General features: G+C 31.7%; 1 protein-coding gene across 1 annotated transcript in view; it reads right to left on the bottom strand.

Annotated features, from left to right (window-relative positions):
• The window catches only part of LOC149827868 (cytokinin dehydrogenase 5-like), a 47,532-nt gene that overhangs the window by 21,683 nt on the left and 8,856 nt on the right, over positions 1-16,993 (bottom strand). The window contains exons 3-4 of the mRNA XM_090018586.1: positions 5,789-5,871; positions 5,021-5,110 (exon numbers count right to left, since the gene is read on the bottom strand). Of these exons, the coding sequence (XP_089874712.1) occupies positions 5,021-5,110; positions 5,789-5,871 (173 nt within the window). The remainder of the gene's footprint in view (positions 1-5,020; positions 5,111-5,788; positions 5,872-16,993) is intronic.

Genomic DNA, 16,993 nt, shown 5'->3' on the forward strand with positions numbered 1-16,993 from the left:
GGAAACAAAACTTAGGCAAAATAAATTCACTAAACTTTACTTTATTAATAATTGGAAAAGAAAATTACACTATTCTTAATTACAATGCTAATTAAAATTAAACGAGGACAATAACAATAAAAATTCTAAACTAAGCTCGGGCCCTCTAATAAAATCCAGAGAGCTTTACGAGAATAATCCGATACTTCCACCTCAGCCCACCCTCCTCCTTATGCTGGCACATTAGGGACCTGTAATATAAAAAGGAAACAAAAATGGACCTACCTTATTGAAATGGTATATTCTACTAAATAAGGGATGATAATACATTGCAAAAAAGGAGACAATAAATATTTAATTTAACTAATTATTCTAAACTAAGACTAAACTATAATTATTGGCTAAGCAAGAAATAAATAAATAAACTAAATTAATCAATGATTAGTAACATGCATTAACTAATCTATGTAACTACTAACTAATCAAGATCTTAACTAGCAAAATTAACAAGAAAACAATACTAACCGAATGCAAGAACTAACTTATTCATGAAAGCAAGAAACAATTAACCATTTAAAATAACTAACTAAATAGAAAACAAGAAACCACATGCTAACCAAAAATCAAGAATCCAAAACTAAATAACAAAAGTACTAACTCCTAACAAACTAGCTATACAGATTTTTAAAACTAAACTGTACAAATAACAAAGCTAAAACAATATAAAACTAACATAGGCTGTCTAATTCAATCTATTGAATCAATGAATTAAAAAAAACAACATAACTCATCTATTAACTATTTAACTAAATTACATGCACGGTTGAAATCAAGAACTAGCTAAGACTAACTAACCTAAATTAAAATGAATCTAAATTAACTAAGATCAATCTGGAATAATTAAATATTATCTAATCTATATCACATCTACTTAATTAAACAAACGAATTAAGAGAACAACGAAATCGGCTATGCATAATTTTTACTAACTAATTTAACAAGATTCACAATATTAAATTAAACTAACTAACACTAACGTGGATTAAAAAAAAACAACTTTAACTAACTGAATTAAATTAATATTAAGCTACAACATAGCATGGCTAAATGAAAATAACATAAACTACTCTAAGAAAACCGATAATTGAAATAAAGAAAAGAAAATCGGCTAAATAATTATTCTAATCTAATGTTTTAAATGACTACTCTAATTTAATCTAATGAATTTTAGCACACGAATATTGATCTAACTAACACAAAACAGAAATTGAAACATGAATTAAAATTAACTAACTAAAATAGAAATAATGATTAAATATCCAATTTAACTAATTCTATTAATTAAAAACAATAATCACAATAAAATAACTATTTTCTAATTTAACTACAAGAAATAAATTTTGAGATTAAAATAATAATTATCTAACTAATAAAGAACAATAAATTAAACCTATTCTATTTGGTTTAATAAAAGAAAAACTATTATTCTACTCTAATTTTAACTATCGATTTCTAATTTAATTTATTCATGAATTAACTACTAATTGAAAGAACTAAGTAACATGATAGAAATAAGTAACATGATTTAATCAAGAGATATTTAACCTATTAACAAAGGGAAATAAAATAAAAAATTAGATTTTTCTACCAAAAATAATAAAAAATTAAAACAGTACCAAAAACCCTGATCGGCTACTTAAAATATTCTAAAAAATCAATTTAACCTAATACAAAAAATAAAGAATCTAATCTAAATTGATCTAAACCTAAATCTAATCTAATCTGATCTAAAAAATCATGAAAATAATAAAAATAAACTAATTTAAACCTAAGGATTTGAAGAAAAATCCAAAACTATACCTGAAAATTCAAGAAAATTGAAAAACCCTAATTTTCTCTAATTTATTTTATGAAAAACTAAAATATAAAAATAAAGAAAAACAGATCTACTATAAAATCGACCTAAAATTAATTTAATCAAAGCAAATATAAAAATAAACTACGCTATGAATCAATACATGCAGTTTTTATATATCAAAACTTACCCGACGGGCCTTTTCAGTTAAGTTCTTTGACCTGAACGACTCAAGACTCGAACAAAACACCACCAAGAAAAAGATCAGACATCAAAACATATTCTAGATGACAAATAACACTTAATATCAAAAACTCAAAACAAAACGAAAAAGAAAAGTGGCCAAGATTTATTTATTTTTTAAAAAGTAGAAAAATAAATACCGAAAAGTAGAGAGGTAGAGGAAGTGCACCTCAAGGGCTACCCGAGCTTAACCTTTTAGTAAAAATAAAAACTAAACCCATTCTAAACACATTCTTTTCATTATTTCTCGAACTTAACCTTCTAAATTATTTACAATTCATAAACTTTGAACTAAATTGCAAAATAAATTGATTTTTCAAACATTTTCCAATGTTTATTCTTTTTGCATGTTTTCTCAAAACTAACAACAAACTCAAGATTTTAATGTGTTTTTCTATGAAATCATGTATAGTTTAATATGAATTAAACTCTAAAATGTATGCATGATCAAATATCCCCATGCTTATCTTTTGCTAGTCCTTGAGCAAAGTAGAAAAATGCAAGAAACACGAACTATCACAACCTCACTTTCGTAGGAATCACGGTTGCATTTAGCACATGCAACAAACCCTTTAAACCCTTGGGTTACCCCAGTGGACGAGTATGGTCTCATGAGGGTTTGCAGTGATGCTACCCACAAACATCTCTGTCATGTATGCATAATATTACACATCCTCTTAAGTAGTAGGTAATTAAAGACTTTATTTTTACAAATATTTCTTGTTATTACATAATTTAAACATAAATATAGTCTTTTATATACTACCACAAAAAAAGAATTTCTTTCACTTTTATAAATATCATAATTACTTATGTTTTATTCTTAGAAAATCAAATAAAAATAACTTATCATTTACTTATCCTCATTCATATGTTTCCTGCATAGATTTTCTCAATTATACTTCTAAGCAGTTAACTTTTTTCTTTTTAATCTCTTTTCTTTCCTGAATTTCAATTTTTTATGCTTTTTCTTTTTGCGCACTTTTTTATGGCTTGCGTGTGGTCTACTTTTATGCCCTATGTAATGCCAATATCTTTTATGCATTTTCAATATATGCCAAAGATATTAACTAGGACACAAAAGTGACTTCCTTTATTTACATTTTCGACATGAGACTCAAACACTTCAACTTGTGTCTGTTCTCAGCTACTAAGTATCACGAAGATTTTCACTCTCCTTTTTGAAATGGAACAAAATGCTTCAACTTGCATCTAAGCCCCAACTACTAAGGATTGTGAAATTATCCAAACAACCTAACGCATGCACTTTTACTTTAGAACTCATTTTTGTGCTTTTGGTCATTTGCTTAGTTTTTCGAAAATAAAACTATGCATATTCATATTTGTGATTCAAAATAAACTCTAACATGTATCTATTATTATTTCTTCGAAATCTATATAAACAACCATAATTTCTAGATTCATGTCAGAAATTTTTTTGTAGGGCTTAAAAATCCTCTAAAAACATTAGATTTGAAATAACATTCATATAAGTTCAAATTTTTTCTTTTAAAACCTACTTTTCGTGAAAGATGTGTAAAAATGTAAAATAACATCAACAAAAATATCAAAGTGTGCAAACTACACCCTCCCCTATGCTTGAATGACATTGTCCTAGTGGCACTCCCCCATGCTTATATGAAACTAAGTGAATGCACATATGAGACACAATAAATGAGGGAAAAGAGTAGAATACAACCTGACATGAAATATGAATGCATGTTCTATGACTGTAATGAATGCATTGGATACATGACATAACATGAAAACTTATGAATGAAACAAAAAAGAGAAAATGAAACCTAATAAAATCTACAAATCCTAAAGGCAAATCTAATAATTCACAAATATATAGGTTGCCTCTCCTAAAGCACTACGTTTCAGTTCCCTAGCCAAACGGATCCCTAGAAAAACCCTTCATCATTCATGAGATCAATGGACATAAAGTCACGCTTAATCGGGCTCTCTGAAGAAAAGAGTGTCATCTGTGACTTTGCACACTGTGTTCCCGCTCACACAACCCCTAAAAGTAATATCATGACTCTCGCTACAGGAATGATAGAGATTACTCTTCTCTGAGAGACTACTCTCAAAAAGAGAGTCAAAGATCAATCGACTATCACTGAATGTAAACTCAAACAAAGGATGGATATGATCTTGCTTGACTAGGTCAAGCATCTTTTGCATTCGCATCTCTTGCTTGCTGTAAGCAATCGATGGTCCTAATGCCTAGGAGACTGGGATTCGGGGACTAAATGATGACTGTATAAACTGTGGGCCTTGCCCCTTCTCCTGAGGCCTAATGGAGGAGATCGACTCATCAGTGGGTATGACATTGGGCTTCTGAGTCGATTCCTGAATGGGGTGATACGCCTTCTCATTCTGGATCCAAGATTTTGAAAAAGATTGGATCTAGATCTCGATTTGAAGGAAATCAGTTCAAAATGAGAATCGAACCCTGAATATGGATTTTTGAAGAATTGAAAATGGAAAAGCCCTATATTCATAATGAAAATTAGGATTTTGATTTGGATCTTGGATCTTAGATTCGAGAATGGAATTGAATCTTGGATCTGGATCAGAATCCAAGAAGTGAAATTGAATCTTAGATGTTAGATTAATCTGAGTTTAGAAATTGATTCAATTTAAACTTCTGAATGGATCAGAAGGTGGTTCTAGACTAAAATGGATCCAAAATGGTTTAATTGGATTCTGGATATCTGATGAGATATTCCAGGTTTTAAAGACTAAATTGGACTATGAATATGGATTTCTGAATAAATGAGATAAAAAAATTCAGGTCCGGGAAGAAATTAGACACCAAATCTAGCATTGGATCCAATATCTGAATTGGAATGGATCGGATCTCGAATATTGATAAGATATTAGATAAAAGAATTGATCCGAGTCTGAATTAGGACTTGAAAATTTTAGGGTGTTTACAGTTGCAAAGGAAGGGTTCTTGATCGCCGAAGATGGTAGTAGATGGTGGTTCACACAAAATCCAAAGTTGAAGTTTCCAGTCATGTGTACCTGCAACAAATACAGAAAGCAATAATAAAAAAGAAAAGGAAAAATAATGGCAAACAAGATGGTAAAGAGAAGCAAAATAACATAAAAAATAGAGGCAAAAAGGAGGGAGAGATAGGGAGGAAGAAAGGGGAATGGGGGATATGGGAAGGGGCATGAAACCCTAGGAGCAAGATAGCCTCTCTATGGCTGAAGGTCCCTTATTTATAAAAGTATAATTTTACAAATTCCAAAAATAAGCCTATTTAAAACTACTTACAAATTAGTACCCAAAACTTTTAAAATTTGCTAAAAACCACCTACACCAATTCAAAGAGGGGTTTTTGCATATTTTTTTCACATATGGATCTTAGACTTTGGGTCTAGAGGATGTGTGGACTAGATTTGATATCCATTTTGTACGATTTGGATCGGATCTGAATCGAGTTTGCATCGATACATATCCAATTTATCAGAAAATGCTCTAATTTCTTCGTTTTAACTTTGATTCTGATGAAATTCTAATTGTAGCTCCATACCTAAAACAATATATACAAGGGTGTTTAAGCTATAAAAGTTCATATGAATGCATGATTTTATGATAATATGATATACATTTCATGCATTATCATCTATCTTAAGAGGAATGTATAGTCCTTTTATGCCATCCATGGTTTGACTATCTGACAGTTAGTTCAATACCAACTGCTCATATTGCTCACCAGCAGTAGGTTCTTTGCCATACAGCTCATCAGTCCATTGATGCAAGTTATCCATGATAACATCTATATTGACAGTAATTTTTAAGCATATTTATGCTTAAAATCAACACCAGTGGACCCTTATATGGATTCAAAATAAAAATTCAATCGCATTATGAAATTTATATCCATAAACTTTAAATATATCAAACCAAGCTTTTTTAGTCAAATCTTAAAATATGGCAAATGCTCCAACTTTTCATGTGCATTATGAAAATCATAATCATGTTTCTTATTAGACATGCAATCAAAGTTTTTTACTCTTACGTTCTTAAAGTGAATCATAATTTGATCAATACTAAATCATATCATCTTTAGATCAATATATCTAGATCATTATATTTTTGTTATCCAAAACCATGATCAAAAGTCATGCATTAAGCATTTAAATCATGTCAAAAAAGTATTCAATCATATTCTCATCTAAATTATTCATTCAAGGATCATATCAATCATAATTTTACTCACTTTTCATGTATATCATGAGAAAATTGATATATTTCTTTTCAGACATGCATATTTAAAGTCATGCTCTAATTTCACAAAGTGATTCACTATATCAGCGTATCAACCTTGGATTTATACATCCAAATTCATTTTTTGTCCAAATACATGATTGTAGACTATAAAATATCTAAAATATGCTAAAACCATGCAACCATGTTCTCAAACAATTAGTTTATTTTGAAAGCATTCCAAGTAAAAAAAATATTGCTTCCACTTGTATAATAGTTGATATGATTAAGAGAGCATTTTAAAATTCAATCATATCATGCACTTTCAAGCATAAAATCAAGGTTTTTTATATTCATAATGTGTCTAATAAAGTAATACTGGAAGATCAATATACATTAGTGTCATTTTAATTTTAAAGCATTGATGTTTAGTTCAATTTGGGCTTATACATTGTGGATCATTTCATGACTTAAATTTGGATGGGATAATCAAGATCCACAGAAAAAAAATCAAGATAATCATGTTTTGTCTTAAAAAAAATGAGTTATCCATGTCATAACCTTACATAGCTCTTAAATCAATCAAACATGTTCTATTTCAATATATGTCTCATCATGTTGTTGAAATAAACCTGAATCCTTGTATTTATTTTGGATCCACTACATCAACATCTACTTATTTAATCACACCATGTTCATACATAAGATAAGTTCAAAAGTTATTTGACATAGAACTATCCATATAGCATGTTTCTACATGTATATCAGTGAGAGTATAACTTCATGATCATATTTATCAATTATCATGCTCTTATGATTATCTTAGCCAAAAAAATGTATCGCTTCACACATTCTTAATGGCGAAAGACATGGACAATGAAACATAAGTAACCTTGTTTCACACATGTATCATTAAACATTCATATAGCATGATAAACATGTTATTTAACAATATTATGTGTATTATCATACCCATCACAAGAACTTTCATATAAAGTTCAAACAATGTATCATACATACATTAACATGTATGCAATTTGAAGTAAACACTAAGTTATGATCATTATGCATCTAAGTTCAATCATAAATCTATATACAGATTCATTGTATTTATGATAAAAATTTAACCCTAGCAAAAATTGAATTCACAATAAACCATAATTAATCACTAACATTATGGGCACATCATTGACATTCTCTCACTTGCCCAGAAAGGTGTATTAACTTACTCTCACTTTTAAGTCTCAAAAATCTAATATTAAAAAAATAAAAATCGTATGTAATCATGCCCTATCCAAATAATGACACTTTAATAAATCAAATAATGTACACCTGTAGCAACCCATCAAAGATATATCCAACTTCAAGCAATTTCAAAATCTAATGAATAATTCATATTTATAAGAATTTTATATCCATAAAAAATAAAATGAATTCATACGCTTCATGGGCACTATACAAATATCCGGGCAAGTCAATTATTCAGTTTAAATAAATCTAAAATATATGTATAATTCTCTTGCCTATTTCATGAACAAAGATAGATCAAACATTCAAGATCCATATAATGAAAATAATATCCATTTTTAGTTCCAAAAGAAGATAAATCAATAGTATTCATGCTAAGTCATAATTTCATCTAATTTTGTTATGCAAATCTAATTTTCTATTTTAGCATGATTTTATAGTAATTTTCAAGTTTTAACATATTTTCTATAAAAACATAAATTACATGCAATAAAAAGTAAACCTGAATGTTTAAACAATAATTCTGTAAATATAACATGTTGTACTAGTTAAATAATAAATTTTCACTCTACAGTCAAATGTGAATTTTCAATATCTTTTTTGGAATTTCCAAAATTATAATAAGTTTTCTGTAAATATAAGAACTCAAACAACATTTTAGGGAAAATTAATAGTTCTTGTAGCCTCTACAAAATGACAATTTTGATATTCCATTTTCTAAAAATAATAAGAAAGTTAACATTTCTGCAAATACGAATTCTTAGAAAGAAATTTCTATCTTTTATTGATATTTGAGCAAAAGAGCCACATTTTTGAATTATATCAAAATAAAGCCTTTAATATGCATTTTTTTCTTTAAACCTTGTTTTTGACTTTCTCTAAAAAATGACCATCTATATGAACATCCAACATTTAACCCGACTTCTAAAAATAAAATAAAATGAAACCCAATAGCTTAGGTTTTATTCGAGAGGGTGGTGTGTGTTCTCCCCCGAAGACGACCGTTAGCTACATCTCATGTTCGAGAGTCCCAATGAGTGCCACGTATAAGAGCTCGTGGAGCTCGTATCCCTGTGTGTGTCAGCATCACTTAGCATCGAAATCTGGTGTGGTTGCAAAGACTTAAGTACCCTTTCTTGCTATGCTCGCCATGAAACGACGGTTCGAGAAAATTATAAAAATATCCTCTATTCAAAAGAAGGGAAACGATGGTTCGAGAAAAGGACAAAAAAGTCCTCCATCCAGAAAGTATGATGTTAACTCTTTAAAGTCCAAACGTTTCGTTTTCGCCCTAAGCAGTAAACTTTTGCGCCAATTGTTGTAACAAGAGCTCCCTTTGACAACGCAAACTTTGCTATTGTCTTGAGTCGAGGTTCCCGCCTTATTTTTTAGCCTATTTTATAACACATTGTTGCCTTCTCGTCCTTGTCTTGTGTTACAAAATATTCCTATGTTCGTGATTGACTGGTTCGATCATTGGTGGGTGTCATAGGAGAATTTGTCGGCCATCTCTTTTTACAGTCTTCTCTTCTTTTTCTTTGTCGTTAGGCATTATGGAAGAAAGCAATGACGCACAAACATTCCAACTAGTGTCATTAAGGCGTCGTGAGTACCTTTCCATGTCATCATGCTATCGTTGAAGAACGTATATCATCTTGAGTGCCATTAAAGCGTTGTTTTGCTATTGCAGATGGATCTTGTCCTTTTGATGGTTGGAAACTTATCGATATTTATAAAACGCTGGAAACTATTGACAAGAATGCTTGTTTACAAATGTGAGGAAGGGCCTCTACCCCATCTGGTATCCTCCATTCACTCAGTATATGCATTGTATCTCAAATTGTGGTTTTAGTAATATACTACCGATTTGTGAGATATTATTTTGTTTTTTAATATCGATTTGTTTGCTATTATGCTGAATTTTTGTATCAATTTGTAATATATTTATCGATTTGTAAGATATTATGTGTTTTGTAGTGTCGATTTATAAGGTATTATGCTGAATTGCCGTATCAATTTGTAATATATTATGCGATATGTATATTGATTTGTAAGATATTATGTGTTTTGTAGTATATATTTGTAGAAAGACTTTTAAAACGTGTGTGTGCAAAAATATATTTTATGCGCTTGCGGTGGCGATTTTCGTATTCAAATCGCTGCTCATTTAGCGTTTTCTATTGAACTCGCTTCACAACATTGTAGATATAATGAAAGCGCTATCATCAACACACATGTACGACATGTCATTTCTTTATAAACCGCAGTTGCTTTTATACTGCGATTCATTAAATCGTTTCTTTGACTTGCTTAACCTTATTAGTATCCATTGTTATATGCATCCTGAATAAATCATAGTAAATGCATGCACTTGCTAACCTAAATTGATATATTGCTTATAATAGTGGTGAGCTTATCATCTGGTTGTAATGAAGATGATTTATCTCAATCATTTGAAAGATATGGAGAAGTGAACATATGTATTAATGATGCACCTGAAGAAGTGAACATGTACATTAATGATGCACATGATAACGAGGGTGTAGGCATTGGATTCACTCTTGACTTGAATATTACAACAGAATAAATGCAATTTGATAATGAGGTAGATGATCTTGACAGTACACTTGATAAAAGTGCAGGCACTGAGAATGTACATGATAGTACACCTGACTCTGTTCCCGTAGAAGGAATGGAGTTTAATACTAAGGATGTTGCATATAAATGTTACAATGATTATGCCTTAAAATTTGGCTTCAGTGTTAGAAGGTTTTCTTGGTCAAAAAATGCATAGGGTGTCATGGTGAGAAAGACATATGTTTGTTCCAAGCAAGGTTGAAAGAAATCAATGGAAAATCCAACAAGGAGCATGCCAGAATCAAGATGTGGATGTCAAGCGAGAATGGTTTTGAGAAGACATCCGAATGGAAAATTTTTAGTTCGTACTTTAATCAGTGATCATAATCATGATTTATCTGCATCATTTATGACTCCTATGTTAAGGTCACATCGTAAAGTAATTGTAGCACATGCTGCAATGGCTAAAATAGCTGATAGCATCGGCATTGCACCAAGAAAGACATATAATTTGTTTGCGCACATAGATGGTGGTCGCGAGAATGTGGCATGCACACTTATGGATCTAAGAAACCACTTGAGAAGGAAGAGGACAGATAGCATGAAGAATGGAGAAATATGTTCTTTGATTGATTACTTATAGAAGAAATCAAGCATTGACCCTCGTTTCTTTAGTGCAATACAACTGAATAAAGATGAATATGTTGTGAATATGTTTTAGGCGGATTCAAAGTCAAGAGTAGATTATGAATGCTTCAATGATGTGCTTGTTTTTTATACGACAATGAAGATTAATATTGAACAATGGTCATTTATGCAGTTTGTCAGAGTAAACAATCACTCACAGAGTTATATATTAGGTAGCACTTTTTTGTATGACCAGACCAAAGAAAACTTTGAGTGGTTGTTCAGAGTATTTGCACAGGCAATGAATGGAAAGCAACCTAAAGTTGTACTTACAGATAGTGATCACTCAATTATAGCTGCAGTGTTTCATGTGTAGTCAGATGCATATCATCGCCTATATTTGTGGCATATTTTTCAAAATGCAGCAAAGAACATAAGACAAATATTTAATCAGAAGACAGAGTTTGACAAAAAGTTTATAAGGTGTGTACTTGAGAGCGTAGATGAGGTCAAGTTTATGTCAGATTGGAAGAAAATGATTCAAATATACAACCTTGAAGATTGTTTGTATTTACAAAATTTATATGCAGAAAAAGAGAAGTGGGCATTGGCATATGGAAGACAATACTTTTGTGCAGGTATGATAAGCACATAAAGAGCTGAATCTATGCATGTCACACTGAAGAAAACCCTGTATTCATGTTTAACAATGTTTCATTTCATGGAACAATCTGAATTATTTGTAAATGGTCTAAGACAAAATGAGCTTGAACAAGATGTAAAATGCTTCAATACACGCCATGTAACTTTGGGCATAAAAATATTGATGTGACCTGCAGATCTGTATACACTAACTGTATTTGAATGAATTAAGAAAGATGTTATACATGTCATGAATTGCAATATAAAATGACTCGTGCAAACCGAGAATATGCACAAATACCATATTTTATGGGAGGGCGAAGAGCATCAGAAAAGGCAAGAAGCATATGTCACGTACAATGTTGACAACAAAAAAGTTGAATGTACGTGCAAAATATATGAATTCAAAGGTATTTTATGTCATCATGCATTAAAGGCACTTAATCAAGAGAAGATACAAGAAATACCTGAGTCATATTTAATGTGAAGATGAAGGATACAAGCAAAGATTGAACTGCCGAATATGGATAATGTCAGTCAATCTAGTGTTGATGAGAAGTGCTACATAGCCTCTCGTTACCAACAACTATGTAGGTCATTTATGCATGTTGCAGATTTGGCATCGAAAAGTGAAGAAGCCTATGTATGCATGAGAAAAGCATAAAGGGAGTTACTTGAAAATGTGCAGTTAATTCATCATCGGTCCGTTGCAGCTCATGAATATTAGTCCAAGATAATGGGATTGAACAACGTAGGTAAAAATCATGCTTTCCTTGACACTCCTGAAAAGTTGTGTCGAAGCGTAAACATCATCTTCAACAAGTCAGTAGTGAACGTTATTGATTATGATGAAAATATTCACCAAGCAAAGAGTATCAAAAGAAAACCTGCTTCTGATCGCAGTCGTCAGAGGGCAAAAGGTGCACTACAATTGGTTGGCAAGAAAAGGTCTGAGAAACAACCAACCTCTAATCAAAAGCAACAAAGCCCTTCGCATGAACAGGTATATAAGACATTATATTGCTTCCCATGTAAATTGCATTACGTAAAGCTTATTAATATCTAACTTGTGTAATTTCTAACATGCAACAATACCCTACAGACGTAATTTCAAACGTTGTAACCTTCGATCCTCCTGACCAGATTTTTCAGAACGATAGCATCAGTTTTACAAGTCTTTTGGTATGTAATCAATGTTAGAAGGATGCTTGCATTTCTTGTGAAACTTAATGCAATGTCTTATATTTTTGTTTTATGATAGACTCAGATCAATTCGAAAGTGAGCTATGGAACACAGGAATCACGTGTGGACTATTTTTAAGTATTACCATCAAGTTAGTTGTCATGCCTCTTTGCATGACCCAATTTCCACATTGTCGGATTTGTTAAGAGTTTAACAAAACAGTAGAGCTTATTTACTGAGAAATAAGGTACAGTGGGATACCATTACTACTGAGCTCCTTTACTTGGAGAGGATGTATCCTCAGCTGCTCATAGACATTGTAACCAACTACTAATATTTTTTATATACGAATGTGGTTGTAAATCATGTAATTCATGTAAATCATGTGGATTTGTAGTTACGAAGTTACAGCGACAACGATATGTCTTTATTTTTATTTTCGAATGAAATCATTTGTATTCAAGAATCTAACTCATTTTTTATCGTTGAAGCAAAACCCAAAATCCTTAAATCATCTTTCACAATCGCCCGTAAAAGCGATTAGGAAAAATCAATGACATAGACATTGCCCGTAATAGCAAATCACTACACCATGTAGCCTTCATAGGTCATTGTGTAAATTGCGATGGTACATATCGTTCACTTAGACAAAGCTCATTGTCTAAAAGATAGACGCCATTTTATAAATCACGATGGTATAATGATTTATAGATTGACATTTATGTCAATCACAACTGGATGACAATCACTCTATTCATGAGCACAAATCGTGGTAAAGGTGCATTGTGATTGATTGTGCAAAACGATTTCACCATTTATTAATATTTTTGCAGATAATGTTTGTACACTTATATAAAGTCACGTTCAAGAAAACAACTCATTTCCATTTTACACAACGTGAATCGCTTGAACGATTTTCAGTTACGAAGGGCGAACATAACAATGATTTGCTTTTACTATATAACAGTCCAATTTATTGGCGTGTTTAGTGAAATTGAAATTTTATTTATTTGAACCTAGTGATATTTACATAATTTGTATATATAGTCTATAAGAATTGTTTATACAAAAGTTGGTTGGAAGTCAATGCACATCAAATTACTCCTGCGTGGGGGTCCCGTCGTTCATTGCCTTTTAGGTATTCTTGTCGGCTAAGTTATTTTCTCTTTTGCAATTAAAAACACCGTCAATTTTCTGCATAGATCTGTGCGGAATCCAGGCATATCAATCTGCAAAAAAATTGTAATGTGACACCAATATATACATTGAGTCCCCAATAACATAGGGTAATAAAAAGCATACAACATCGAAATAAGGTTTCCGACCATTGTATATCGCTTCAATATACTTCATTACAAATACGCCACAAATGACGCCATTATTTTGTAAAGGAGCATGGTGTACAAAGCGAAAGATCCACTCGCTAACGTCAACTCCCAAAATGTCTTTGAAGAAACCAACCTGTGATTAATGCAGAAGAAAGTAAATTCTTGACCACCGTATATGATATGATACCCTTATAGATGAAATCTTACGAAATGCGAAATGTCAAGTTGTAAACCACTGTGTAAGTCCAATGAATTGTAACACCATAGTTGTTTTTCATGTAAATCCATCACGTATAAGACCCAATGTTTTTCAGATTGCCAAAGTGTAGAAATCAATATCTGCAAATCGATTGTACAAATGGTGTTATGACTGTTATGCTGTAACCTTGCACAAGAGGTTTGTTCACTTACTTTTTCACTTGACCAAAAGTCTCTGCAATGATCATTGTTAACCCAGTATGGTAGTCCATCTTGAAATCCAATAGAGTATGGCAATCAACGTACGATACTCTGTTGACCGAAATAGTGATAATAGCAATGTTAAAACATGAAGCAACAAGAGTAAATCAAAAACAAAAATAAACATAAAAGAGAACTGATATACCATGAAATAAGGGTTGACGACGCTTCTAGTTTAGCTTGTTACATTGCTTTTAATATACTTGACGAAATCGGATAGAGTCTGTTTGCAACAAATATGAACTTGTTAACATACAAACCCATGGCATATGTAAATAGATAACTGATAGTGGTTTCATACAAACAAAATTAGTGATAGTGTTTCCTTCTGTGAATTCATCTTGCAGCCGATTGATGTTGTCTTAGAGTGATTTGCTGAGTTTTTGCCCAACTTTTTTGGTGGATGTTCCACTGACATTAGTAGAATATTCAATAAACGATAATGAAATTTTATTATACAGTACACAACACAAATCACATAAACGATATAAAAGAGACAAATTGTGAAGAAAATGGACATGATGTTTAGACAATATACGACTAAATCGCCATCGCTGGTCATGTAGTTGTCGTTGTCTCCTTCCTCATCTTCTTCATCGATATCGATACCTCATTCATGATGAAGCTGGTTATATGTTTGATTCACGAACACGAGGTTTATAAAGGAACCGTTGGTTTGTTTGTTCCTCGTTCACGAAGCAGAGGATAATCACACCATCCAGTACTTGTGCGACGTTTCATTCATATATGATGGAAACGTCATTTCACAGACTACCAATATTCAAACAAATAACGCCAGTTACCATAAACGAGAGCCAATAAATTGCATTGCACAATAATGAAGTTAAAAAATGTTATTTCATCTTCCTTATACAAAACTAATCAAAGTGATAGGATGAATCAGTCAAATCACGATAGCAAGTCTCGTTTGGATTTGTTTTTCATCATCTTTAGCATCTTTTATATGTGATTGTGTAAATCGCATTAGGAAAATCGTTAACCAGACAAAGCTCGTCAACAAAAATCATGATCAAACAAATTGTAGCAGCGAAATCGGTTTGCAACTATGATTTAAATCAGCATGAAATTATAAATTATGATAGGCTATATCATTCACATAGACAAAGATCGTGACCCTAAACCATAAATCCAATTTCCTCCACCAAAAATCTTGACCTAGAGATATTTACATAATTTGTATACATAGTCTTGTAAAATTTTTTATACATAATTATGTTGTAGAGTACATAAAATTTGTTAGAAGTCGATATCGATACCACAATTGCGATGAAACAAGTTATATGTTCGATTCACGAATACGTTGTTTATGAAAGAATCGTTGGTTTATTGGTTCCTTGTTCACGAAGCAAAGCAAACCCACACCATATAGAACTTGTGCAATGTGTAATTCATATATAAAGGAAACGTCATTTCACTGATCGCCAGTTTTCAAAAAGCATGAGTCAATAAATTGCATTCTGCATTAATTAAATTAAAAAATATCATTTCATCTACCTTTTACAAAACTAATCAATGTGATAGGATGTAGCAATCAAATCACGATAGCACATCTCGTTTGGATTTGACATTCAAACTCTTTTTGGTCTTTTATATGTCATTGTGTAAATCATGATAGAAAAATCCTTAACTTGGACAAAGGTCGTCAAAACAAATCACGATAGGACAAATCATTGCAGTGATATTGATTTGCAACTATGACAGAATATATCGTTCACATAGACAAAGCCCGTCACCACACTAAACCCCAATAGCTAAATGCAAAACCCGAAAACCTAAAATACAAAGCTCGTCAAATCACGATATTATGTATCGCTATCATCCACAAAGACAATGATTGATACATCGTTATTGCGGTTGCTTCTTAAAACCTAAAACCCTATACCCTAAACACTAAACGTTGAACCCTAATCCTAAACCCTAATCCCAAAAGCCTAGACACTAAACCCTATACCCTAAACCCTACTGCCGAAACCCTAAACCCTACTATCTAAACTCTAAACACTGAACCCTACTACCGAAACCATAAATGCATATTATCTAAACCCTAAATCCTAAACCATAAACCATAAACCCTACTACCTAAAGCCAAAACCATAAACCATAAACCATATTACCTAAACCCTAAACCCTGCTACCTAAACCCTAGACCCAAAACATAAACCCTACTATCCAAACCGTAATTCCTAAAACCTAAACACTAAACACTAAACCCAAAACCCTAAATCCTAAACCATAAATCTTAACCCTACTACTTAAACCCAAAACCATAAACCATAAACCCTAAACCCTAAACCCTATTACCTAAACCCTAAACCCAAAACCCTAAATCCTAAACCATAAACCTTAACCCTACTACCTAAACCCAAAACCCAAAACCCAAAACCATAAACCATAAACTCTGTTACCTAAACCCTAGACCTAAAACATAAACCCTACTATCCAAACCCTAATTCCTAAAACCTAAAACCTAAACACTAAGCCCTAAACCCAAAACCCTAAACTGCTTATGAAAGTTTTTGCATGAGTACACATCTCTTATTCTTATAGGATTTTCATTTACGAAGGGCGAACATTACAATCCTTTGTTGACCGTATACATCGCAAAT

Source organism: Nuphar pumila, chromosome 10 (genome assembly GCF_984573655.1).
Source record: "Nuphar pumila chromosome 10, dmNupPumi1.hap1.1, whole genome shotgun sequence".
NCBI lineage: Eukaryota > Viridiplantae > Streptophyta > Magnoliopsida > Nymphaeales > Nymphaeaceae > Nuphar > Nuphar pumila.